This window comes from Phoca vitulina, unplaced genomic scaffold (genome assembly GCF_004348235.1).
Source record: "Phoca vitulina isolate PV1807 unplaced genomic scaffold, GSC_HSeal_1.0 scaffold12, whole genome shotgun sequence".
NCBI classification, from domain to species: domain Eukaryota; kingdom Metazoa; phylum Chordata; class Mammalia; order Carnivora; family Phocidae; genus Phoca; species Phoca vitulina.
Window position 1 is genome coordinate 30,191,063 of NW_022589715.1, and position 27,019 is coordinate 30,218,081.

Here is a 27,019-nt window from a genome sequence, read left to right on the forward strand (position 1 = left end):
TGTAGAGCAGTGTCCACGTACTTAATGCCACAGAATTGTACAGTTAAAATGGTACATGTTATCGCATATATATTTTACCAGTTTTCAAAATGAAAGGACTAGTCTGAGGAAGGGACGAGGAAGTAAGGGAGCAGGGGGGCATGGTGGAGGGGAGTAGAAGTTGAGCCATAGGGAGTCATGGGAAATCTGGGTGAGTGCGGTGAGCAAGGGTGTAGAGGAGAGGGACTGTCTAAAGGGTCTCTGGTGGACTGGACATGGCAGTGGCCAGGCTCTGGCTGGCATAGGGGGAAGGAGAGGTCTTCCCTGAGTCCCAAGGAAAGAGGGGGTTCTGTGTTACTCTACATCTTTGTTTCTCTAGAATCTGGCACAGTGCCTGGCATGTAGAAGATGTGAATATACGTTTGAATGAGTAAAAAATGAATTCTATCCAAAGAAAGAAAACAGCAAATGAGAATTTAAATGGCCTTGCTGAAAAACCCAAATATGTTTCCCCAAAAGTGATGAAGAATGACAAGAGCTAGAGTTGGTCTCTGGAGAAGAAAGAGGATTTTTGGCAAATGTGCAAAAGAAGTTATTGCGAAATTGAAGTTTAGACTGGAAAAAATAAAATCATAAACAGAAGGCTACACATGCGTAAAGGGATTGGAACTGAAATCTTTTCCCACCTACATACGCGATTGCATGGTGAATTTGTGATTTGGAAGGAAATTATCCTGTTCTTGTGCTAAATCAGAAGATGATTAGCTTTATAAAATGTTAAGCCTAGGTCATTCATTGCGAACTAAGTTTTAAGGGTTGAAATTGTAATATCCCCTTAAGTTCATAGGTTTGACTTTCCTAACTTAGGGATAACAAATTACAGCATTTAGCTCATTCATTTTGTTATTAATACTTATACCCAGAAACTAGAGAACATTATGCCTGCATACATCTTCAAAGACTCACAAACATCTTTAAATTTACTGGGTATCTTTTTTAAAATGTACTTTTGCGAGGTATTTAGTTGAAGTGTTTTTGGGGGTTTTTTCCCCTCAAATTTGAGAAGGGTCACTTTTTTTTTTTTTTTAAGATTTTGTTGATTTATTTGACAGAGAGAGACACAGCTAGAGCGGGAACACAAGCAGGGGGAGTGGGAGAGGGAGAAGCAGGCTTCCCGTGGAGCAGGGAGCCCGATGCGGGGCTAGATCCCAGGGCGCTGGGATCATGACCTGAGCCGAAGGCAGACGCTTAATGACTGAGCCACCCAGGCGCCCCTTCCAGGCGCCCTGAGAAGGGTCACCTTTTAAGGTTGCCGCCAGACCTAGATTTTCTTTTGATGACTCCAGAAAAGTGTCAGCCAGTGGTCATCTTGAATTGTGAAACGTGTCCTGCAGCTACCAGACCATTGTCATGCCCCGTTCTTCTTGTTGTTGTCGTTCTAGTGACAGCTATATTGTGCGTGTCAAGGCCGTGGTTATGACCAGAGATGACTCCAGCGGGGGATGGTTCCCACAGGAAGGAGGCGGGATCAGTCGCGTGGGGGTCTGTAAGGTTATGCACCCCGAAGGCAACGGACGCAGCGGCTTTCTCATCCATGGTGAACGGCAGAAAGACAAACTGGTAATGGCAGACATGCAACCCACAGGTTAAATCAGCAACGCCCGATTTCTTTATTGTTTGATCGTAAGCCCTCTTCTCATAGGTTGGGTTATTGTTGTTGTTGTTTTTCCCTCCCCTTATTTCTCTGACTTCAAACTGTTGTGAAAACTTAAGAAGTTAGAACTCGGGAGCTGATGCCAAATGCAACACGTAACCCTGGCTTCCCAGCAAAGGCACTTTTTACCACACACCATATACCGCAGGTGCTTAGAAGTCGTGTATTTGGCTCTCTTGTTGGCGTCTTTGATTAACTAAGCTGTCTTTCTGTCACTGTAACAAGATACTCAAAACAAAAGTGTGTGCTTTGTTATGAATCACACGGTAGTGAGCTTCGAAGTCGGGGTTTTTAAAAAATGTAGGGTTTGTTCATGGAGCATGCTATCAAGGTTTGGATGGTAAAAGGTCAAATGCAAAGGCAGAATGTCACCTGACGTATGGTTACTTGTAAATACTGTTTATCTAAAAGATACTGTAGCTTTTGTTTCAGACACTAATGAATAAAACGTGTTTGGAAAAAGTAGTGGCATCCCACGTCTATAATAATTCTGCATGCTTATTAAATATGTACTTTGGAGAGTGATCATTATTCTTTCACGAGTGGAGCATTGGTAGTTTGTAACATATAGTTCCATGAAGGAACTTGGATGTCCAGTTCTGAGTTAGGAACGAATCTATGATATGAAGAAAAATTGAATGTTCCAACCTGTTTTTAATTGGTGGCCTTGAACCTAGAAGAACATCGCTCCTAGCTGTCCACGTACTCAAAAGCCAACTGTTGCTTCCAAATGTGCAGGATCATACTGGATCTCAACAGAGAAAATATAAAGACACCACAGGAAATGTCAGTGTTACATCTGAGACTCTTAACAGCAAGTGTGTCACATGTTGAGTTTTATGAGTTAAATGTACAAATTTAATCTTCTTTTGCAACCACTTCTTACTGTTTAAAAAAGTTACCAAACAGATAAGACCGAACAATTTGTAAATGTTATATATAGATTAACAGAAATGCTATTTTCACACTTGATTCATTTCCAAAAATGCAATGAATGAAAGTTTAAAGGGAGAGAACATAGCTCATTTTAAGAAGGGTGTCCATTCAGGAAATTCCCTATGTATTAGTCAAATAATCAAAACATCCTTATTTACAAGATAATCACAATAAAGGCAATGTAACCACGCTACCAATAAAAAGTAAAAAAACTACCATTCAGCTAATGCCTACCATGTGCTAAATACAATGCTAGCCCTTTAGTTAGGTCACATCACTGTGTCCTTACAGTAGCCTATGTAATTATAACTGAAAAAATGAAGATTCAGAAAGACTCCTTGTTCTCAGTGATCCATCTTGAGGGCCTGGAACCAGTATTTGAAACCCTGTCACTCTGACCCTAAAACTGAGCCAAAGTCACATGTGTGCAACTGCTGTTAGCCCTTTGGTGTAGTTTTTTCCCCCATGTGCATATTTTTATTTTTACATAGCTCTGACCAGAGCTTGTCAACAATTTTGTATCTCATTTGCTTTGCCTTAACATTCTCATAAGAAATTTTCCACAGTGCTGGTATCAAGTTGATGTAACATTGTTGATTTGATGATCTCCTTAGGGTTATTATAAATATTAAGGTTCCTCCCCCCCCATATGACGTACCTTCATTTTCCACATTTACTATTTTCTTGGAATAATTTAGGGGGTCAAATTTTTATGACTTTGGATTCTTGTACAAAGAACTGCTACCAGTGTGTATGAGAATTTCCTTTAACACATGGGAGGTTCATGTATTTTAAGTCTCTACCAATTTGACAGAGGAACAGTGGTATCATGTTATCGAGTGCTAAAGGCATCAATGTGTTTCTGTTTGTTAAACAGCTGTAACTGTGAATTATCTGTCAGTGTTCTTTGTTTATTTATCTATTGGGGGCCTTATTTTTCTCCTTGCCATGCATGCCCTCTTATATAAGAAAGATATTAATCTTCATCTGCCTTATTTACTGCAAATACCCTTAAAATTTGTTGCTTACCTTTTTGTTTTAGTTAGTGTTCTTTTTCTAGCAAAAATTTTGATAGAATTTTTTTTCACTTGTTCCCTTTTTGTTTTTATTATTACTTTTGTGCTAGCAAATTATCTTGCCTGAGCAGTTAAATCTTTTTAGATCTCTTTTTTCTTGGTATTTTCATAGTTTGTCATAGACTATGTCAACCTAACATTGCCTTTAGATTGTCTCATCCAGCCCCTTCATTTTAGAAATGTATTTATAAACTTGTATCTTACCACTGACTTATACATAATAATTGTAAACTTTTACCATTTTGGTCAGGGCCCTTTATGTAAATAACCTCAGTTAAATTCCTGCAATATTCTGAAGGAGGAAGATACTTTTATCTCCACTTTGCATTGGGAAAACTCAGTGCTCCAAGAAGTGATCCATTTCCTCGATCTAGGCACGTGGTCATTAGCAGAGCCAGCATTGGAAACCGTTTCATTGTGAGGCCAAAACCTGGTCCCCTCACACTAACTCTGCAAGGTACTAGGGCAGTCCTGGTTGTGGACCAGCTTCTGTTATTTGTTGCTATTGCACAAGGATTGTGTGCCTCGTCACCTCGTCGTGTTCCCCCGCCCACCCCCCCGTCATGTTTCTCAGTCACTCAGTCTCTCTTCCTGTCCCCTCTATATTCTGTGACTCTATACTTCTAGACTTTTATATGCCCTCGAACTGAAATCACACACCCAGTTGTGTTTCTCCATCTCTCCACCCCTCGTACTCTGGGAAATTCTGGACTCTTCTACTCTGTGGTACTTAACCCTGATCCCCCCACCCTGTCCCACAGTACACACACACACACACCCTTTGGAGATGTGGTGACTCCTCCTTTGGCCTCCAAGCTTCCCTAACACAGCACTTTTGCCCCACTGGAGGGTATGAACCCACATGGGAGCCTGCAGATAGGGTAGGTTGTTGAAGGACCCACTCTAAATGGTGGAATGGTGAGGAGAGGGTGGAAATCATTTTTGATGGATAGTGTCAGAGTTGCTAGTATTACAACTAGGACAAGAAGTGCTTTTTCTGATAGAAACAGTGTTATCACTAGTTTTTCCAATGTAGTGCAGTTCTAGAATTTAACACATTTGTTCTTGTTATTATTTGAATTATATGTTGAAGCCTGTGAACAGAGCTACTATTGTTTCTGTGGGGAAAGTCTGTTCCAGACATCCATTCAGAAATCGTTATTTGGATAATTTTTTTTTAAGTTGGGGACAATTAAGTTTTCCTGAGAAATTATATGTAAATGTAAAATGTCTGAGTTGAATCATTTTAGATAAACTAGAGAAGTTTACTCCTTAAATCCCATGAGAAACCACCTACGAAGATGAACCCCATACTCTAAAAGGCTGGTCATTCCATTCGTTGTACATGTGCAGGTCTGTGAGCATACATACACGCTTGGTGGGAGTTCCAGCTGCTGAAGCTCTTTGAACAGCAATTTGGCAGGATGTTCATTTTAAGTGTACATACTTTTTAACCTGGCTGTTTCATATTTAAACCCCATCCTATAGTGATAGTCTTGCACACAAAGATTTAAGGAAAGCAATGGTTCTCAAACATTTTTGGTCTCAGGATCCCTGTACACTCTAAAAATGAGGACCCCAAAAGGATTTTGTTTTATGAGTTATAGCTACTTATTTTTTACCGTATTAGAAATTAAAACTGAAATTTAAAAAACTATTTATGACAAGTTACTATATAACTATTTTCCAAAATAAAAATAAGTGGAAAAAAGAGTAGCATTGCTTTATATTTTTACGAATCTCTGGCTTAATAGAACATAGCTGGATTCTAATATCTACTCCTCCTTTCAAGCTGTTGCTGTTTGTTGTTTTGGTTGAAGTGTATGAGGAAAATCCAGCTTCACACAAATAAGTAGTTCAAAAAGGGAGAAAAATATCAGTAGCCTTTTCAGGTAATTGTAAATGTACTTGAATACCCCACTAAAACTCAGCTTACAGTAGTTTCTGAAATGTGCGATCCGAATCCACATTAATGAACTTTTCATACCCTGTTACATTAAAATCTACTGCTTTATCTTTCACTTTGAGTGGACCTTTTACTCGTTCCTGATTTTTTAACATCATGTCATTTAAAAAATAATGGTTTACTGAGTTCAGCGGATCTTCCAAATGTTGATGCATTTAATTTTGCAGTACCAAAAAATCACATTTCTTAACATCATTAGAAAAGTTGTTAAGTATTGGGAAGCTGTCCAAAATTCTGATTTCACTAGAAAGTTCAGATTTTATTATTGGCAACAAATACCTCCAGTTGTTTTCCTTGAAGTGACAGGCTGGCTGTGTCCATTTTCAAGAAAGTATCTGCCAAATCCTGGGTCTGAATAACCATCGTTCATCTGTCGGTTGTTCTTTCAAGTAAACCTGGTGATCCCTGGGAAAGGCAGTTCGTTCAAGTCACAACTAAAGCAGTTGCATAAGTCGTTCATCCATATGCAGCAGAAGTGAACAGGCTGCTAGACGTGCCCCTCCCCTTCCATCTGAGCGTTTGTGCAAAGCCCACCTTTCTTCATACACTTCAGCCAGAGCAACGGATTACAGCAGCTTGAAGGCAGAAGCAGATCTGAGAATCCAATTATGTGTGCTTCCCATTTCATCACACAGGATAAAAGCTGTGTGTTCAAGGGTCAAGACTTAATACTTGTTAACTGCTTCATCAAGGACAATCCGACATAAAAGTGGCCCTTTCCACTTGGCCCGAGCGGCAGTAATGAATCTGGTGATTTGCGTCGAGTTTGGTGCTGTTGCTTGCCTCCATGCATGGCACACAGGTTTTACTCACTGTGCCTTTGGCCCCCTCACCAGAAATGGCAAAAACTGTCTTACTATGTGAGATCGTTTTTTTTTTTTTTTAAGATTTTATTTATTCATGAGAGAGAGAGTGAGCAAGAGAGCATGAGTGAGAGGGGAGGGACAAAGAGAGAGGGAGAAGCAGACTCCCCACTGAGCAGAGAGCTGGACTCGGGACTTGATCCCAGGACCCTGAGATCATGACCTGAGCCGAAGGCAGCTGCCTAACCGACTGAGCCACCCAGGCGCCCCTAAGTGAAAATAGTTTTGCCATCCTGGACCCTCTGAAGTGAGGAGGGGGTAGAGAGGGAGGGCTCCCAAGAGCTCACAGAACAAAATTTGAGAACATGTATCAAGATGTTCATTCCAGCACTATTGCTAAAAGCGACTGATTAAAAATAACCTGGGGGCGCCTGGGTGGCTCAGTCGTTAAGCGTCTGCCTTTGGCTCAGGTCATGATCCCAGGATCCTGGGATCGAGCCCCACATCAGGCTCCCCGCTCCACAGGAAGCCTGCTTCTCCCTCTCCCACTCCCCCTCCTTGTGTTCCCTCTCTCTCTGTCTCTCTGTCAAATAAATAAATAAAATCTTTAAAAAAAGAAAAGAAATAACCTGAATGCCCATTAGTGTGGAAAATGGCTGCGTAATCCTAACGTATCCCTACTGAGCCATGAAACAAAACTTCTTTCCTGTATCTAAGACGTGTTCTCAAGGAAAAGAAAAGGCAAGTTGCAGAGCCAGTTATAGGTGTGGCCACATTTAAAAACACTCACAAGCTTAGGTGCGTATATAAAGAAGCCGCAGGAAGGGACCTGGCTCTGTGTCCCCCATCCTGACAGTGGCTGACTCTGGAAGTGGAGAAGCATTGAGGGTGCGGAAGGAGAGAGGAGCCAGAATGGAGCCTTCGTGTATTTGTGTAGATTACTTAAATCTTTGACGATATGTATTTCTTGTGTAGATTCTTTTAAAGCTTCCAATGACAATATTTAATCACCTTTTTTTCTCCCCATGCATCTCATTTAAAAAGATAATCTTTTTAAAGACTTTCTCAAGTTTTAAGTTAATACCAAACTTCACTAGAGGGTTTACACCTGTGAGGTTGAAAACACCTGAACTTTTTCATTTTTGTCATTAAACTTAGATATGTAATGATGTTATTTTGTTTAACGGGACATAAAGTGATGGTACCTGATCCCCTTCCCCTCACTTATTTTAGGTGGCTGAACTTTTCTAAGAATTTTGTAACTTCCCTAAGAAAATTTGCCACTGGAGGATCTTAAACTTGGAAAACATTGACCAAAGACTAATTTTTTTTTACCCTAAAAACATGGAGGGGGCGCCTGACTGGTTCAATCTGTAGAGCATAAAACTCTTGATCTCAGGGTCACGAGTTCGAGCCCCACGTTGGGATAGAGTTTGCTTTAAAAAAAATACGGAGAAACTGGAAGTCTGTTTTTACAAAAAAGTTTATTTTGAGACTTTGAATTGAGACTATTAAATTCTAAAATAGATAACATTTGTTGGTTAAAGCCTTGGTTATTTGGATTTCCCCAATTTGGAATGGGGCTGGGCTGACATTTAATCATTGCACTATTCTTAGAGAAAAATGGCCATAATAAGCAATTTAACCATAAATAGAACTGTGTGAGGGGACCGTTGTCTTCTTTCAATACAATGGGATAAAGTGAACTGCTGGGGACCTCCATTTGATATACCAATGTGACTATTATACTCATATACTTATTAAGTCAGAGACCATTTATTAGGCAGCACTTAATTTATGTTTGCTTAGATGTACTCTTGAAACTTGTATGCATTTAAAGTTATTCTCTAATTTGAACTTATACTAATTTAGGCAGGGCTTTACTCTTCTTGCCCTTCGCTTAGTCTAAAATTAATAAGATCTTATTTTGTTAAATGTGGAGCTTTGAAAAAAAAAAAAAATGTGGAGCTTTGCCAGAACAAGATCGAAGCTATTAAACTTAGCAAAATCATCTTGGTGTACCTAATGAAGCCGTAGGAATAAATATTGTCACTATTTTGGAGTTTTTTATGAATAAAGAATGACGTTTACATTCACATGATTGGCAGTGCTTCTTTGTATAATCTTAAACCCTGGTATCTTTATCAACAACAGCGCTGTGCTGGCCATGCAGTTATTTTGTAATACATCTTGATCTTCTGCAGCTTGGTTAGGGGCACAAGGCTAATGCACATGAAACTGTTAGAAAATCTGTGAAATCAAGTACCAAATTGTGAAGGTCACAGGAAGAACTGGAGTAAATAAAAGAGTAAAATGTGATGGTGGGAATATCCTGGGAAATGAGTGTGACCCTGTTAAGTTTCTAGTTCAGTGTTTTCCAAGCATGTTGGTGTCTGTGTTATTTCCATTTTAAAGATAAAATGATCAAGGGTCTGTAACAATCAACTCCAAGTCACAGCTTAGTAAAAGGCATTTCTGGGCCTAGATCACCAGAAACTTGGAGATTGTTTGAATAATTCAGATAGAAGTTTAATAGATCACGGTGGGGGCAACTGAAATGAGGTTGATCTAGAAGATGTTGAAGTAAAATGAAGTGGACCTGATGGTCAATAATACAGGAGATAGGGAAAGCAGAAGAGACAGAGACAACCACAGAGATTTTGAGCTGGAGAACGTGAACAGGGAAGGGTCAGCATTGCTAGATACAGGAAGTTGGCAGAAAGTTCAGAACAGGTTAATTTTTTCAACATGTTGCATGTGAGGTCACTGGGAAACACCCATCAGGACAGAGGAGGGAAGATTGAGAGCCATTAAAACAAAGGCCCTGACATAGAAGCAGTAAATCTGAAACAGAGCAAGAGCCCCAAGACCTGGCCCCTCAGCGTAGTAACCAACCTCCCCCCACCCCCACCCCGCCCCAGTGAGGGGTGGGAGGAATTAAAATAACTGAGAACCAGGATGGTTAGAAAGTACAGTGAGGATCACCAAAGGTGAACAGGGCGGGGTCAACAAAGAGCAGATGGTCCACAAGGAAAGCAAAGGCTTCTTTCAAGATGGAGAGACTCACAGATAGGAGAAGGCAGGGATGGAAGGTTTTCATTAGTTGCCAGCAATGATGGATGGTTCCTAGTTGGATTTTTGGTAACCAGACACCATCACGACTCCTTCACAAGTAACCAGCCTGTGTGTTTCAATCCTTCAGGTGGTATTGGAATGCTATGTAAGAAAGGACTTGGTCTACACCAAAGCCAACCCAACCTTTCATCATTGGAAGGTCGACAATAGGAAATTTGGACTTACTTTCCAAAGCCCTGCTGATGCTCGAGCCTTTGACAGGGGAGTGAGGAAAGCAATCGAAGACCTTATAGAAGGTACCAAATTTTGTCATTGCATTCTTAGGTGAACAATGGGAATGTTCCAAGGTCTTTTTTATTCCAGTTGTCTGCCATCCTGTATTTATGGTTTACTGGGGGGAGGCCTGGGGGCTAGGTCAGTAGATGCCAAAACTTCAGGAACAGCCACCGAGAACAATTTCCAAGTGACAGTACAGGGGAGAAGGAGATGGGTTTCAGAGTAAAGGGTGATCCCAGTTGATTTTTAGGCTCTGCTCCGAAAAGGTAAGTTCTGGACTTCCATGTCAGTGACTTTTGGCAAATTTCACCTTCCCCTGACTATTGAAATGGCTTTGGTCTGATCCGTGTTGGCTCAGAAAGGGAGAGTGGATTCTAATGGGCCCAGAAGGTGCCAGGCCTTCCCACTGCCTTCCTGTAATGCAAGCCCAGGGTGTTTGTCTGCTCTGAAAAGGAAGGGGATCTGTGACTCCTGGAGCCCTGGTTCGGGTTAGGCCTCAAGTCTGTGGGAGAGTGGGTAGTAGACATTGTATTGCATGTGATTGTGGCCTGGAAGACTCTTGCGCAGTCAGTTCTCATGGGCTTTTCTAGAGTCCACACATGCAAACGCACAAGTTCTTGACTTCAGCACATTCAGTTATTCATTCAGAGAGTTAAAGGTGCCATGGCCTGGGCCCTGTGAAGAGAGAAAGACTCAAGCAAGGCACGTGAAAGCCCAATTCAGAATTTGGGGAGATTAATTACAAAAGAACGTGGGCTGCATTTGTTTAAGAATTAAAGTGTTCTGAAGTCATATTCTTCTTTGTGGATTTGGGGGGAGAGCAAAAAGCAAATCTTACAGAGAAAACTTACTCAACGTCAGTAGTAAGACAATTCTAGCTAGATCGTGAGTCTGTTCACCCCAACCATGTGATGGCCAAAAAGGTAGTAAACACCAGTGTTCACATTATGGGTCTGACATAAAGTGGCAGATGTTTAGAATGTTATTAAACATAGCTTCTAAATGTTTACAGAGAAAATAGCTCCTATATTATTGATAGAATTGTGCAGTATGTCCACGTATTCACTGAAGCTACACACAAATTTGACTCTCTTACTTGTAATTTTTGTCTCTGTATGTACTCTACCTGGCTGTTTTCTGTCAAATTTTCCTCAAACATCAATTGACTAGAAAAATTAAACTAGTAAAGGACACTCCTGAAAGATCAGTAGTATTGAGCAGAGGACTTCTTTTTTCTCCTACAATCCCTTGTTAGAAATTTAAATAGTTCTCATTCCTTTCTGAGCAGTTCTTTTAATTTCAGTTTTATGGAATAGCAAAATATTTTCTAAATGCACATTTTTAAAGACCTAACCAAGAAAAGAAGATAAAGAAGAAATTTCCCTGTTGGTATACTTATCACATATGCAGATTTAAGTATGTTTTTCCTTTTGGCCATTAACAGTGTCCATCAAGTTGGTCCACACAGTATCAGGTACTGTTAGGGGAAAAGGGAGATGTTATGTGGATTTACATACCAGAATGAAGAAAAGATGAACACATAAATAAATCAAACCCAAAACGCCCAAATCATTCCATGATGGAATAAACTGGGTTTTCAGGCACGAGCCCAAATTTTGGCCTGCAGAAACCGAAAACTCACTGGTGCCCCAACATTGCAAGAGAAAACCTCTTTGCATGGTGTCCACTTGGAATGCAGCTCCCCCAGGCTGGGTTTTTGAGTCCAGTATCTACATTTCAGAACAAGAGGTGACCCTACAAGCTATTTAGTCAAGCCCTCTTGTTGGCAGATGAAAAGACCAGAAAGTAAGTCCTGTTTACACGGAGACTGTGGCGGGTCTCCCCTGGGGCACCACTAGCAGAGGCTGGTCGTGGTGTGCATGCTTCCAAGCAGTGGGCAGGGCCCCCTGTCCCCTCTGAGGTGGCTCTCTGGGTGCTTGTTCTCTAGTGGCCAGGCCAGAAGTTTGAGGGATTGAGAACAACAGTAGGCAGATTTACTTTAGGGAACATCCTAGCTAGAGTCAATTAAAGAGGAGTAAATTAAAAACACTTAATTCCCAGGTTATGTATTTCTACTGATAACTCACATTCGAAAGGAATGGAATGTGGTTTTATTAAAATCTGTTTTTTAAATGATTGGCTTTGACGTATCATCTTTGGAAATGCATCTTATTACATTTTTTTATCTTTTTAGGCTCAACCACTTCATCTTCCACCATCCATAATGAAGCTGAGCTTGGCGATGATGATGTTTTTACAGTAAGTTCCCTTTGCCCTTTGCTTTCCGGATTAGTTGGTGAATAATCGGAGAGAGGTTCTGTTTAAGGGTGTGAGAGCCACTCCGCAGTTTGGCATTTGCTGTCGCTGTTGGGATGCCATGAGGGAGAGCTCCGTCTTGTCACAACTTTTGCTCTACTGGGTCTGCCCATGTTGCCGTGGTACCATCGGCCACAGGGCGCAACTGCATCCACTCTCCCCGATATGTCCAAGGTTCTCATACATCTTCCCTCAGATCCAGGGTGACCAGCTATCTGGCTTGCCTGGGACTGTCCTAATTTTAACACCAAGAGTCACTAGTCTGCAAAGTCTGCAAGACACGTCAAGCCGGGGCAAACTGGGATACTTGGTCACCCAACTCAGAGTCTTCTGCTAACCCCTCCCTGGCATCTGGGTGGGGGTGGGGGAGCCAGAATAGCCTTTCTGATGAGTAATTAAACATCTGATAAGAAAGGCCTGAAGGCTGATTGGAGGTGAGGCCCATGTATGGGAAGGCAGGAAGGGGCTTGGATAGTTCGACACAGCTTGAGTTAATGGGATATAACTGGAGACCAAATGATTTCTCAGCTTGCTTCTTCATTGAAGTCCTGTGCTTCTAGAAGTTAATTAACTAATAGTCCACTGCAAGCCTGCGGTGTGCTTGGTGCAGTGAGGAAGCCGTAGGGCAGCCTTTTCAAACTCTTGGCCTTGACCCACAGTAAGAAATACATTTACATTGTAACCTACGCAACACACACATCCTTAGACACCTGAAACCAGATCTTTTTTTTTTTTCTTTAAAGATTTATTTATTTGAGAGAGAGCATGAGAGGGGGAGAGTCAGAGGGAGAAGCAGACTCCCCGCTGAGCAGGGAGCCCGATGCGGGACTTGATCCCAGGACTCCAGGATCATGACCTGAGCTGAAGAGAGTCGCTTAACCAACTGAGCCACCCAGGCGCCCATCTTAACTTCATGTTCTGCACTCTGATTTTTTTCCTCTTCCATTTCATTTTCTTCCACTTTTTATTATGAGACTTTTAAAGCACCGCAGGAAAATTGAAAGTACACAGTGAAAACCTAGATTCAGCAGTTGAAACATTTTTCCCCCGTTTGCTTTATCTGTGCATGTGTGAATGCGTGCACACATGTGGTTTTGGTTTTGGCTTTGGTTTTGGTTTTGGTTTTCGCCGATCCAGTTGAAAGTAAGTCACCTCAGCGCTTCAATTCTTTTAATACTGCAGCATGCATCTCCTAGAAATAAGGCGTTCTCTTACAAAGCACAGTATCATTACTATACCTAGGAAGATTAATAGGAATTTTGTAATAATCATCTAATAGTTCTCCACTAGTTTCTGACCTATCCCAGGAGTATCTTTCATAAGCTGTTTTTATTTCATATTTTTAAATATTGGCTGCTGCCCTTTAAACGTATTTTCCCAGTGCACTCACCATGGAACCAGTGATTTGAAAAACTCTACTTTGGGAATACAGAGGTGTGTAAACCATACCTCGAGCTGTCGTGGAGAAAGCAGGACGGTTTGGATTGACCTGTGGAAGGCTTGGGGAAGGGCACTGACTGTGTAAATATTCTAGTCCAGGGTACTCTGCAGGGAGGGGTCTGGGGGTCACAGAAGACCTCTAGGAGGTGAGGCTGACCTGTTCCTCAGTGGCCTTTGAACCCCGCTCAGGAAGGGGCTTCAAAGCTGGGCAGCACGGGGCGAAGGCAGAAGCAGGGATGTGCGCGGCGAGTCGCCCAAGGGCTGCGGATCCTAACGTGATGTGAACAGAGCGTGCGTAGGGGTGTCAGGAAATGAATTCAGTTGGCTCTCCATTGAGCGGCTGGTGTGATGTGGCTCTGAACAGGCTTCCTATAGTGCTCCGAGCAGATCCTCTCAACAGTTGGCATGTTGCTTACATCTGTTCCTTTGTCACGTTTTTCAAGAGACAAACACCAGCAGGCGGGTTAAAAGGTGGCTTCCTGTGCCCCAGAGCAAAACTGTCACGCACAGCTGCTTCCCAGCTACCTGCCAGAAGTGACTTACAGAATCGTGAGAGGGCAAGAGGGAAAGGGCTGATGGAAGCCAGCATCCCTCCCGGTTTTGTCCTTCAATCCACAGGGGCTCGGCTTGTTGCTCTAGGGTAGAGCCGAATGCCCAAAAGGAAGTGTGGAAACTGCAGGGCTCTTTCCAGACACTCAGTGGAACTCATCCGAAAAGGCGCTCCCCTTAATTGTGTTCCAGGCAGGCCCTGATGTCTGTTTGCCTTCATTGCATTTGTTTACAAACAAGGGCCTATTAATAATGGCACCTCCCTTCCCCAGGGCAGGCCTCATCATTAGGCCTTTGACTGTTAGGAACTCATCCCACATAAGTAAGGACGTTAAGGCGGGGGAGGGTCATCAGGGGCTTCCTGGCCAGGTAAGTGAGGTGTCCGAAAGCTGGAGCCTGGGAAGGGAGCGGCTGCATTGATTTCTCTATAGTCTGCAGCTTCCCAAAGCTTGTTGTATTCTAGAACTTTTATTGATAGGACAGGTATTTAGAACTTGGAACTCATTCATTATAGGTAGAGTATAAATGGCAAGAAGACCTTCTAACCACCTTATGGATGGACCAAAGTTATGAGGGTTTTCTGGGAGAACAGAACCAGGAGTATATCTTTGCCACTAGAACCAGGGGCTTCCCTCTGCTTCAGGGGATTCCTTGGAGCTAGAAAGAACACAGGACATTGTGGACAGTACGTTGATGCATGTATGTTGGGAAATAAAGTGGAGGACGAGACACCCCAACTCCCCCTAGAGCCGTTGGGCGCTCACCAAGCGTGGGCTGTCCCTGCTTACACTTCCCCAGCTCTCCTGCTTATCCCCCAAACCAGCTTGTCCTCCTGACTCCTCAGGATTGTGAAACCATGCTGTAATTCCTCAGAGGAAAATTAGTATCCTGCTTGGCATGTGCACGAGTGCATGTGCACGCACACACTTACCCTGTGGCCACCTGCCAACGCCGTTGCCCCCTCAGTGTTCCCGTGCCTCTCCATTCCCTTCCACTGCCACCAGCAGAGACTCCCAATGAGCAACTGTTCTGATTTTCTGAGTTTGGGCTGTTGATTCATTCGTGTGTCTTGATATTTCTCCCTCTTGTCGATTACAATTGTTTTGTCGCCTTTAAAATTCCAAAGCACTCTGGTGATGATTTCTGTCTTGTCATTTGAAAGCCTGCCCTTTTTCCGTTTTTAAATTTTTTATTTGCTGAATGAATGAATCTTTAATTGGAAGCAGGACATTCACCATTATAGTCTCAGCAACCCTATAAAGCTTTGCTCTAAAGGTGCTCAATAAACAGGTGGACTGAACCTCAGATGCAGTATGTAACGATCATAGGTTTGCATATTTTATTCATTTGCCATAGTGTTATCCTGGGGGGCCATGCAAGGTTGGGTGATTTTGAGGGATGCTTGGTAGCTTTGTGTCCTGTTTTTCTAGCTGTGTTTTCTGCTGAGTCTACAAACGGGAGCTGAGCTCCTAGCATTGTCGCTCACTGGAAGCTTTTGACTGCTCCTGAGGCTTCTGGCCCTTCCTTAACTCTCTCCCCCTTGCAACACAGTCTCGTCCCGGCCCCCTCTGCTCATGGGGACCTGTTATGGTGACTGGCACAGGTGAACACAAACACCTACATGGCAAGGCTGTGCCTGGCATTAAATATGCAGGCATGAGGCCTGAGCCATTTGGTAAAATTTGGAAGGTGAGTAATGCAAAAAATACAAAGCAACGACAACAAGAAAGGTTAGCGTTCTGTTTAACAGGAGTTTTTTTGGCATTGCTAAGAGTTGGCACACTCTTGTTGATGCCTCTGACCAACAGCTTTTAGTTTCTTTCATTTCAGGGCTGGGGAGACTTGAAAGGGACAGAATGGAAAGACCCTCAAGTCTGTTCCCTCTGTTTTGCTTTTGTCTTGCAGAGAAGACATGTGCTTTGGCATATCTTGTGGAGGAGGCCCATTGTCAGCCTGAGATAGGAACAGTTTAGCTCCGTGGATAAGCTGATCTGGTTTGCTCCCCAACTTAGGACTCACTTCCTCCAAGCTCCCTACAGTTGAGGACTCCGAGGCCAGAGGGTTCGGAGCCTGCAAGGAAAGGGGGCTGGGGGGAGGAGAGAAGTAGAAAAAAATAGACTGTATAGAACTAGAACGGCTCTGGGTTTTATGGCCATTTAATGAAGAATTTTCCCAAATCCTGTTCCCTAGGGTTGGGTCCATTAAAACCCGGTGGTTTACTTACTGCTGCCAAAGTCTGCAATCCTTTTTTAATTGTTATTAGCGTCTTCATAGATAGACAAGGATAATTTTGATGTGGTCTTGGGAGAACGCAGCTGTAGTGTGTATGTGTACATACTTCTAGAGCAGGCTAATCTAGAATCTGCGGTCAAGTGTTGTCGCTGCTTCAGCTGTCATTGTGCTGAGTGGCTGGATTCTGACTCTAAAGCTTGGGGATTAGGAGAAATATTTGCTTTATAGACAGATACTTGGGGGTGTATAAAATAGCTAAGTCTTCATCTTCCATAATAAGAAGTCCTGAAATAATATCTAAATCTGTAAACCGGGAAACAGTAGTGTATAACCACATAACATTGGAAACAATGGAGAAAAGCATAAGAAGAAGGAGTCACAAGAACTAGAAGTGTATTTTTCACTGGTGCATAAACACAGATGGGGGGGCAAAACTTGTTGGAGATATGAAATGATACACGTGTTGATTTTTTTTAAAGAAAGAGCGCCAGGGTTTTCTCAGAATGGGGGCCAGGGGGTCAAGGGAGAAGGTGGAATGGAGAGATGCCTTAGTTCCAGCAATCCTGGTCCCTCCTATCCCCCCCCATCGGGGGTTTAAAGACATAAAGAGACACAACAGACGTTGAGGTCCGCGGCTGGAGGTGCTCTTCTTCCCGCTGTTTTCTCTGCCTGGTGCTAGGAAGCGGTATGTCCACCGTGCAGATAATTAGCTGGAAATGTTTGGCCTGCAGGGAGGCGAGGTTAGCTGTAGACATGCCAACTCCTGAGAATTACAGGTCTTAGAATTGGAAGGGATTTGGGGTTCCTATCACCTGGCCAGCGAAGCAGGATTCGCCTCGTTTTACAGCCTGGGTTGTGGAAGCAGTTCAGAGTCCACTGGGTGACTTGCCAAAGATCACACGGCTAGCTCCTGGTGGAGGAGCCGTGAACACCCTCCCCCAGCCTTCCCGGTTCACCACGCCTATTTTTCTCTTCCTCTGTCGAATAATTATACTTAGGATATTTCAGCTGTTCTGTTTTTTAGACAACAACCAAATACAGGCATTATATTTTAGGGTTCTCTGGGACCCAAATTGGCAAGGGGAGAGAAAAGAGGAGAAATAGATGAGCCGTGCCCTGTGTGGCCCTTTCATGTGACAGACTTGGAGCCTCCTGAGCGAGTGTCGCAGCCCAGAGGCCCCCAGAATAGCAACTCAGAGCTTGACCATAGGAAAGCCTCCCCTATATAAGGTTTTATTTTTTCCCTGCCTTCTAGGTTTTTACTACCACCACCTAAGTATCGTTTCTGGATTTGGGCAGCCCTTCCGGGTAGCGATTCCTAATTAAGCCTTGGTGCCTGAAGGTATCTGTCCTGTGTAATGAGATCCCTCCTCTTCCCGGGCACCCAGAATGGTATTAACCTGGGTACCATCCTTTGCCGAATTGAGAAGAGCAAGCCACATCATTTTGCATGGGTCTAAAATCTCACCTTGAAGCCAGTTGAAAAAGGCTGGTATTTGGCTTACGTTTGGCATTTCATCATACTTTAGGCAGGCAGCCCTCCTTCACAGAGGAAAATTATCTTTTGGAACACCATCCGCTTCCAGCCATGTTTGTCCTAGACTGGAAAACTTGGTCCTTCCTCATGCCCTATGCTTGAACCCTTGACATCCTGTTTACCACAAGCTGCATTTTATTACTTTCTGGCTATTCAGAGGAGTTGTCCCTAATGACATCCCAGGCACCTCCCATCCACCCCAGGTGTTTTGTAAACCGTGCCTACAGCAAGTGTTTGAAACCAAAGTCCTGAGAAGCAGTTTGTTTTGTCCTAGATGGGCTTTTGAGTATTTGCAAGTTGTGCTTGTTTTCATTCTTGATTTAAGGAGGAAAACGATGAATTCGTTGCATTTTGTAATTATCCAGGTTTTGCTTGGTGGGGAAGAAGTGCAGCACGCCACATTTCCCTTTTCTTGTAGTTCTTTCTACCTGCTCCATCCCAGCAGACGTTAAAACTGAAGGCAAATCTAATTCTGCAATAAAGGGGGTTCGTTTACTGATTTTCTAAGAAGTGGTGGGAGAACCAAGTGTGCAGAGTTTGGAAGCTAGGGAGAGGCCTGCATTCCAGACTTGGTTCTGCTAGTAGTGAACTGTGATCGCTGATCCTCTGGAACTCAGAACCTCGTGAAGGTGAATGTATTTCCTCCGGGCCTCTGTTTGCCGGCCCAGGGGAGGGGAAGGAGAGGCGCTGTGGTGTGGGGCTGCCCCTGGTGCCGGGCCCTCCGCACGTGGGCCTCACAGCCATCCTGTGAGCGACGTAGTGGCACTTCCATGTCTGCAGATAAAATCACCAAGGCTCCCTACCCTGCCAACCCAGAATGCAAACTTCACATCTGCCTGCCGCCTTTCAGAGAGTTTTGAGAAGAGGAAGTATTTATTCAATACGTTTCAGTAAATGTTACTTATTAGATATGCAAGATTCCCAAGTAGCTTCCTGAACGACGGCCTCTTCAATGAGTGCCTGGGCTCCAAACTACTTCAGTGGAGGCCTGAGGTTCCCCGGGTCCCTGCTGGAAAGCCCCCGTCTCGTTTAGATGATCAGTGGCTCAAAAATGTTTTCTCTTGTCTCTACTTTCAACAGTCAAGGGATGGGGCATAATGGGATGGGGAGAGGCTACGGAAAAGAGAAGATAGGTTGAAAATGTAAGCTACTTCTACAAAGTTTAGCCAGCGAAGCTGATCGATGGTGGATGATTAAGAAAAGCAAACATGTGGTGGGAGGGTCAGCCGTATGCTTTGTGGTTGACACCAGGAAGCAGCGTCCCCATAACTGCCGCTGGCTGACACGCAGCACTGCACAGGGCAGCTGGAGGGTCTCCGAAGATGGGTGGGAGCTGCTTTGTCTTCTAAATGACAATAATGATCAAGCTCACATTGCATAGGAAGGGGAGGATCTTTTTATTCGACCCCCATAATACCTACAATAGCTAAATTAAAGCAATTAATACGTCTTAAGGCTCAAACAAAAGCTTTGCAATGCTCTCAGTTTCGGGAAGCCCAGAGGCATTTTGCTAGCCCTCCCACTTGTGTCTTTCTTCATTTACATGCATCTCATCTCATCTTTTTAAGCTGTGGCTGGCAGGATACTATTCTTTCCATTTTCCTCCTTCAGACAGAGCGCATATTCAGGGTTACCTGAAACCCCGCCTTCCTGCTCCCAGCCCCTCAGCCCTTCCAGTGAAGCCAATCTGTGGGTGTATCAGAGTCCTTTCCTTTTATAGCAGAATTTCACCTAACTTCAGAATTCAGAAACCTAAGACTTTTTTTTTTTTTTTTTCCCAATGAGTGGGAATTTTGTTTTTGTTGTTCTCTTCACAATGAAAGAATGCCCACTTTATCCTTTGGGTCCCAGAGAGCAGAATGTCCTAGAGTCTAAGGACAAAGTCGTCTCTTTCGCCTGCTCCTGCAGCTGCCTCGTAGACCCACACGGCCTGCTGGCTGGGGCCACCACGCAAGAGCCCATGCCCGGCTGCTTTCTTGCCTTTTTGAAAGAGGACACCTGGACCCTCTGTAGGCCCGGAGGACAGGTGAGACAGTGCTACCTGGTCGCAAAGACCTGTCGACAAAATGGGTGACCACTTCCAGTTTACTGAAGGAAGAAGGGCTGGCCACAGGTCTGTGGGGCTAGCAGGTACCCAGGGGAAGGCGTGCTTTACCGAAGAGTTAGAAACAACAGCTCGTCAAGCCACCCGAGCCAGGAGCCTTCTGAGGCACTCAACTATCCAGTTTACTGTCTTCCGAGAAGCAGGAGGTGCCCAGAGTTTTGTGTCATCAGTCCGGTCACCCGGCCTGAAGTTGAGAGGAATAGTATACATTTATATTTAGTGTGTGTGCATACTTTTTAAAAAAAACAAAATGCGAAGCCCTTGCAGTGGAAAGAAGGTCGAATATTGCGTTGGTTGCATCAGCTGTTGAGATCTATTTTGGTGGCGGACTGCAGTAAAAATACTATGAATTGCGGTCATAACTGCCAGGTAGCCTCCTTTAAAGATGTAAAATAGCGGCATCTGCAGCCAAGGCTGCAGTCCTTAATCTGAAGGGCTCCTGTGGCCCTCGAATCAGCGAGGCAACAACAGTCTTGGTCAAACCCCTTGGACCCCCTAATGTTCTTAAGAGGAGGGGAGGAGGGTTACACATGCCCGCTCACAGCTCCGTCAGACCGCAGACATCACTGAATGCTTCCCCCTTGTTTTACACATGAGGAAACTGAGGCCCTGGGAAGTCAAACAGCTTGTCCCAAGACACCTGGCCTAACCTGGCCTGGAGTCACTTCTCGATACAGTGCAGTTGGTGCTTAACAGGGCTGTGTGATTTCTGGGTGAGATGGTCTGGCTCCTTAAGCATTTCTGACCTTCATTTTTCTAGGCCTTGTTTAAAACACGTTGGCCTCTTAACCTCCTGATGCGGCTGCTCCTTGCGCTTGGCTCCTGACTCTGTGTTTCCTTCTATCAGCTCGTGTGTTCCTGGGGACACAGGGATGATGAAGTGACTATCCTTGTTTGCCTTCCTGAAGGTGGGGTTCGTCCCATTCCTCTCCGTCCCCAAGACGGAGAAGAAAATTGCCAGTTGCCGACCCCCTCACAGTCGCAGATGCGGAGTCGAGTAGGACGCTCCAGCTGCCTCCTCAGTAGTTCCAAGTGTCCTTGAAAGAACAGCCCCAGGCACATCTTTCCTCGCCCTTAAGCATTAGCCTGCTGCTGCCTCCGCCATTCTGGTCCTTTTGGAAAAACAAAGATTTAGCAGGAAAACTCAAGGGGAGCTGAAGGGATGCACATAGCCTTGTGAAAACACTTGTTTCACTTCAAAATGCAGAGGTCTGACCCACCCTGAATGCCCCAAAAAGCCCTTGGTCACCAGCCAGGGTTCCATCCCAGGATGGGTAATTTAAGCAAACTGCCTCCTCAGCTGCTCTGGCCTCTTGGTGCTTCTCCCTCCTCCCTTCCTTGAGCTTCCCTTGGTCAAAGAGGTTCGCCTTCCAAATGAAGAAGGCTTTCTCCGGACCCAGGCATGCGAACAGGTGCGTGTGCTTCAAGAACTTCCAGGTAAACCCAAGGAAAGGGAAGAATAGCCAAGTTTCCAAGAGTAAGAAATGCTGTCTTATAAAATATGCCCGTGCAGTAGGAGGGAGCCGGCCACAGGTTTAACGTCAGACGCGGGTCTTCTACTCTCCTTTCCCCGTTCATTCCGGTTTCCACCCAAACCAGGCAGCCTCAGCGCAGTATCTTTTGCACTTCGGATTGTGATTTGTTGTCAGATATAGGGACATTAAAGTCAGTTATTCAGAAGAAAAGTCTGTATCAACTTCTGAAGCTCTAGTGTGTTTCTCTCATTTGTTGTTAAATTCTGGGGAATTACAAGAAATAACTGAACTCTCAAAATAAGTACTGTTTATGTCTGCAGAGTCTTGGCCCTTGGAAGCTTGCTCTTTTTGAAGAATTTTATTAGATGTTCACTGGTAAACTTGAACCTCTTTTTCTCTTCCTCTGAGCCTTGCTCTGGGTTGTCCACCCATCTAGGATGGAAGCCACCTGGCCTTGCCCCTGCCGTATCACCTTGTGTGTCTGAGCCCACATCCCACAGAGCACTCAGCCCAAACCCGAAAACCTTCCAGGGAAGGAATGAGTGCCACGATCCAAGTGGATTCGCTCAGGCCGCTCATGTCTCTATTTTCTTGATTTTCAGGTTGGCAGCGCCCACTCTTTCATCTTAGACTCTCTGACCCTTGCTCCCACCCTCCCCTCGTTCCTTTTCTCACCTTCCTGTTCTGTCTAGGTTCTTCTTGACCAAAGTCTTGTCTCAGCATTGTGCCCTGTTAGAGGGCTTCATCATCAGGCCACACAAAGCTTGTTACCTTGAACAAAATCACACAACTTTATAATTAGAGGATGATTCCCATCCAGTCTTCCTGAGCTGAGACCTTGTTATTTAGCATTAGAACACTCCATCGCATTTCTGTTGTTTGGTGCCTCCGATTAGGTTGCAAACTTCTTCATTGGACATCTTTTGAATAATGGGCATGGACATTGAGTCAGAGTCCAACCCAAAGCCAGAGGCAAGATTTTTCGGAGGCGACATCTGCAGGTGGCAGTGGTTCTGGGTCTGCTCGCCGAGTCACATTACACAGGAGCGCCCGCGGGTCAGCAGCAGTGCTGGCCCTCGCTGTCCACGGGGGGCGGCGCCGAAGCCTCTGCTTCTGTTCTGCTTGAGCTCAAACCCACGACAGAGACAACCCCTGGAGGGCACGGGGAGTTTAAAACACGGCTAGAGTTTTCGAGTTGAAGGTGACGATGTCAGATTGGTCGGTTGGTAGGTGTCATTCGCTTGTGCATGTAAATAACAGATGTTCGGGAATCTTGCTTATGACTGTGTGTGTGTGTGTGTGCGCGCGTGCGCATAGCTTAGGTGGGCTGCATTTCTCCAGCGTGTGTGGACACAGAGTTATGGGAGAGTCAGTTCCGCAGTACATGTGGATGGGACGCCTGGCTGGCTCAGTCTGTAGAGCATACGACTCTTGAAGATCGTGAGTTTGAGCCCCGCGTTGGGCATAGAGATTACTTAATTTTAAAAAGAAAAGGGGCGTACATGTGGATAAAAGGCAGATTTTCCCCCCTTGTTTCTTGGAGGTGCCTTGATAGTACATTGCTTTTGTTTGTAGGTCACACTCACTGCTTGGCAAGATCTGATACCATAGATCTGGAATAAGCCTCGGCTTCAGTGCAGCCTCTCTCACATGCTCTCCTTGCCAGAGTCCAGACAGACCCCCAGCAGTGCAGGCGTGGACTTCAGCTCTGCCTGCAGGAGGCGGTGAACTGTGGACACGCTTCAAAGCTTTCTGGCCTTCTTGCTCCCTATACAAATTTGTCATTAGATGAGGAGATATTTAAAGGCTCTGCTCAGTCTCATGTTTTCTGATAGGGTCCAGGAAGCTTTGCACTTGACTGTGCAGTGGGCAGAGGCAGTTCGGGGTTAGGGAGGTAGGATGGGTGTATAAGAGGTGCTCTTGCTGGTTGGCTGATGAACTCTAGGAAAACACGGGTGTGCCTCATGGCTCAGAATGACTTTCTTATACATTGTTAACCTGGACATAGGTCACAGAAAATAGGGTGGAGGAGGGTGAACAGATGATTAACAAGGAGGTGACCATGATGCTGAGTACATGGGTAGCTTCTAACATGCGAGAGGACGATCATTGGGGTGCTGCTTAAGAATTTAACCCTTGAGATTTGAATCACGCTGAAGGGCCCCCACCTACTCATTCAGGAAGTATTTATTGAGATCTTTAGAAACCTTTGTATCATGACACATCATCCCCTATCTCCTGGGTTTACCTAAAGCAGGGCGTACCTTTTTACTTGGAAAGGTTGTGCTCGTGTTCATCTCGGCAAAATCCCTCGGAGAGTGGGCCTCGGCAGGGCTCATGAGAGCTAGACGCAGCAGTGCTGTGTATGGACGCCCCTCTGGGCGTGGGGGTCAGGGCTGCATTTCAGGCCAGCTCTGCAGGGGCTGCCTGCCCTGGTCAGCAGGACCCTGCGCGGCCGGGAGCCTGTCGTCCTGCGTCCGCGCCCCTGTAGCTGAGGTCTGGCACGCGGCGTGCACTTGCGCAGCTGGACCCGGGGAAGAGCTCTTGGCTTTATTGTTCTGGCTGATCTACAACCACCTGTGTGTGGAAAGGGGGAGGCAGTCAGTACCTCTGAGGACGTGAGCAGAGAGTGGGGCAGAGCCGGAAAACAGGACAGAGTTGGGAGAAAGTAAGAATTCCTATGTGTCAGTTTGGTTTCTTTCAGTTACTGGGATTTGAGGAGTAAATAGCAATTCTTCCCTGAGTTCTGAAGTACTGAGGGGGAAAAAAAAAGACCCGTTATGAGTGATGATGCCCGTCCTGGGGGAAGCGGATGGCTCAGGCGGGGACCCCACGATTTGACAGACCTGCGGGAAGCGGACGGCTGCGGGAAGCGGACGGCTCAGGCAGGGACCCCACGATTTGACAGACCTGCCCCACCAAAACACAGGGGCGCTAATCTCCACAGCCTCCCACGGGGGGTGGGGTGGGGTGCAGCCCTGGGCCTCCAAGTGGACCGCACCATCCCCAGAGTGGATCCGGCATGTGCTGTTTGCCAGTAGGGTGGCTCCCAAGGGGCCGAGGAGAGAAGCAGCCGACTCTGCGTGCCCACTTCCACTGCCCTGCTGTGCAGAGGAGTGAGGAGAGGCAGGAGTGTGCTGCTGGCGGGACTGCCGGGGGGGGGGGGGTGCAGAAGTGAGGGGAAAGTGCGCCCCAGTGAGGAATCCAACGCATTCTGGCTGAAGTTACCAAGGGAGTTCGCTCACACCCTGGGGACAGCCTAAAGTAGATCAAAATTCAGGCTTGACGGGATCCAGAAGCTTGAATGGCATCAGGAAGGGGGCGGGGCGGGGGGGGCTGCCTTCTCCTGGTTTGGCTTCACTTCCTCCTCAGAAGGTTCTTTCCCTGTGCCCTCACCAGGATTCCAGACTTCTAGGACCCTTAGATCTTAACTTCAAAGATAAAGACAGCATTTTTTCTGACCTCTCCATGAAAAATCTCTGTATTACATCAGAGAAGACCGTGAGTCCATATCTGAATTAGTCACTCTGGATTGAGGGATCAGAAACAGCGTCAGCTTTGCATCACTTGGACCAAACAGGATTAGAGAAAAAAAAATCTGAAGGGTTGGCCTCCAAAGAAGTGCTGCACATATCCACCAAATTTTAAAAATTAGCAGTAGTTAAGTTGCATAATGTGGGACTATGGTTGTCTTTGTCCTAAATACTGGTCCCATTTTTCTTGGCATATATTACTTTATAAGTTGGGGGGTGAGGGTATAAAAATAATTTTCTTAAGTCTGTTTTAACCTTGCTCCCAAAAAGATACAGGATGCTAACACAAAACATGTAAAATAAAGAGATAAAGAAGCAAATGAGACAAGGGGAATAGGAGATTGAGAAGCAAGAGCCAAGGAGGAGTTCCTTGATATTTGCCAGAAATAGGACACCTAGATACAAGAAAAACCTTTTCCTCGATTTGGGAGGGAAAAGGATCTGTGACTCTAAGGAGCCAGGGGAGGAGGAGATTCTGAGGATTCCTGGTTTTCAAGGTGGTGGCCACAGTCCATCCCAATATCTGATCACCTTCCAAAGACACTGTCACAGAGCCTCCAGTCTGAACTCATCGCTTCTACTGGGAGAGCAGCTCTCACCACCAACAGACAGGGGCCTTCATTCTCTGTGTGATCCTCGCTCTCTCTCTCTCTCTCTCTCTCCCCCAGCTTACAGTGACCCCCAAGGCTTGCCTTCAACCCAAAGATTACAAAATTTCTCCCAGGAAAGCCAATGCCCACGATACCCTTGAGGTATCCTTATTTCTGAGACTTTCCCAGGCTGGGATTAGCTCCACACAGAAACACTTGGGTTTGGTTTTTGCCTGTTTGCATCTCCCCTGCTCACCAGGGTCCCATGCAGCCAGGGCTACAAATGAGGTGACCGTTCTTGATCAAATGTAGCAGACCCTTTCCCCAAAGCCTGGTGACTGCTCCCACATTTGAGAAAACAAACCCAACTTTCCAGGGTTAGGTGGCTGGCTTTCTCTGCCCTTTGAGCCTGCCACATCATGTTTAGACAATCGGGCCCTTTAGGGGTCCTTCTGCCTCCCACAGCCAAGATAAACTCCAGATTTCGGGAAGTCCAGCAAGACACCACAAGTGGGGGTAGACGGCATGTTCGGTTTGGGTATGTGGGTTTGGTTTTTGTTTTTGTTTCAATTAACTCTTGGTTACCTCCCTCTAAACAGACAGCTACAGACAGTTCTTCTAATTCCTCCCAGAAGAGGGAACAACCTACTCGGACAATCTCTTCTCCCACATCCTGTGAGCACCGGAGGATTTATACCCTGGGCCACCTCCACGACTCATACCCCACGGACCACTATCACCTCGAACAGGTGAGCAGCCGTCTGGTTCTTCTGAGAGCACGGGGTGGGCAGCTCCTGATTCTGGAACAGCCCCCTTCCCCTTCCATGTGGCGGCGGCACATCCTTACTTAGTTTTCTGTGTGCCAGACCCCGTGCTAAACCTTTCCTGTGCTTAATCTCATTGAATCCTCACAAATTATCCCACGAGGCCCCGATTTATAGAGGAGAAGGCTGAGGGCTCAGAGAGAGTCCTTGATGGGACAAGTTACAGATGCAAGCGTGTGCTTACCCAGAGTGCTGTGCTGCCTCCTGAGTTCCTCTATGCACACGGCTTCCTGGCTTGGTGTGCAAGCCCGGAGCCAGGATCAGGACTAAAGAATGCTGTCCGCTTGGCTCGGGCACCCTGGCATCGCAGGCTGCAGGCCCAGGCTTGCTTGGGGAGATGTAGCTGGAATCTGGAATTCAGTAATTCAACAAATATTTACCGAGTGGCTGTTTTGCGGAACAGGTTCCCAAACTGTGGGACATGGACTGGTGCCCGTGGAGGGTGATGTGGCCACCAGGCTGCTCTGAAAAGAAAAAAGGGAACACAGGGCAGTGAGAGTTTTGTTTTCAACATAAAGCTAGATTTATAGAACTCTAAAAAAATCCTAGTGTGTGCTTCTTAATATTTTGGCACTAAAATGTTCTTAAAAATCA

At 45.3% G+C, this 27,019-nt stretch overlaps 1 protein-coding gene across 2 annotated transcripts in view; it reads left to right on the forward strand.

The window, feature by feature from the left end:
- SPRED2 (sprouty related EVH1 domain containing 2) overlaps positions 1-27,019 on the forward strand; it is a 115,006-nt gene that overhangs the window by 83,337 nt on the left and 4,650 nt on the right. For both annotated transcript variants that reach the window (XM_032410834.1, XM_032410835.1), the window contains exons 2-5: positions 1,422-1,599; positions 9,677-9,845; positions 12,020-12,084; positions 26,201-26,350. In XM_032410834.1, coding sequence (XP_032266725.1) covers positions 1,422-1,599; positions 9,677-9,845; positions 12,020-12,084; positions 26,201-26,350 — 562 coding nt within the window. The remainder of the gene's footprint in view (positions 1-1,421; positions 1,600-9,676; positions 9,846-12,019; positions 12,085-26,200; positions 26,351-27,019) is intronic.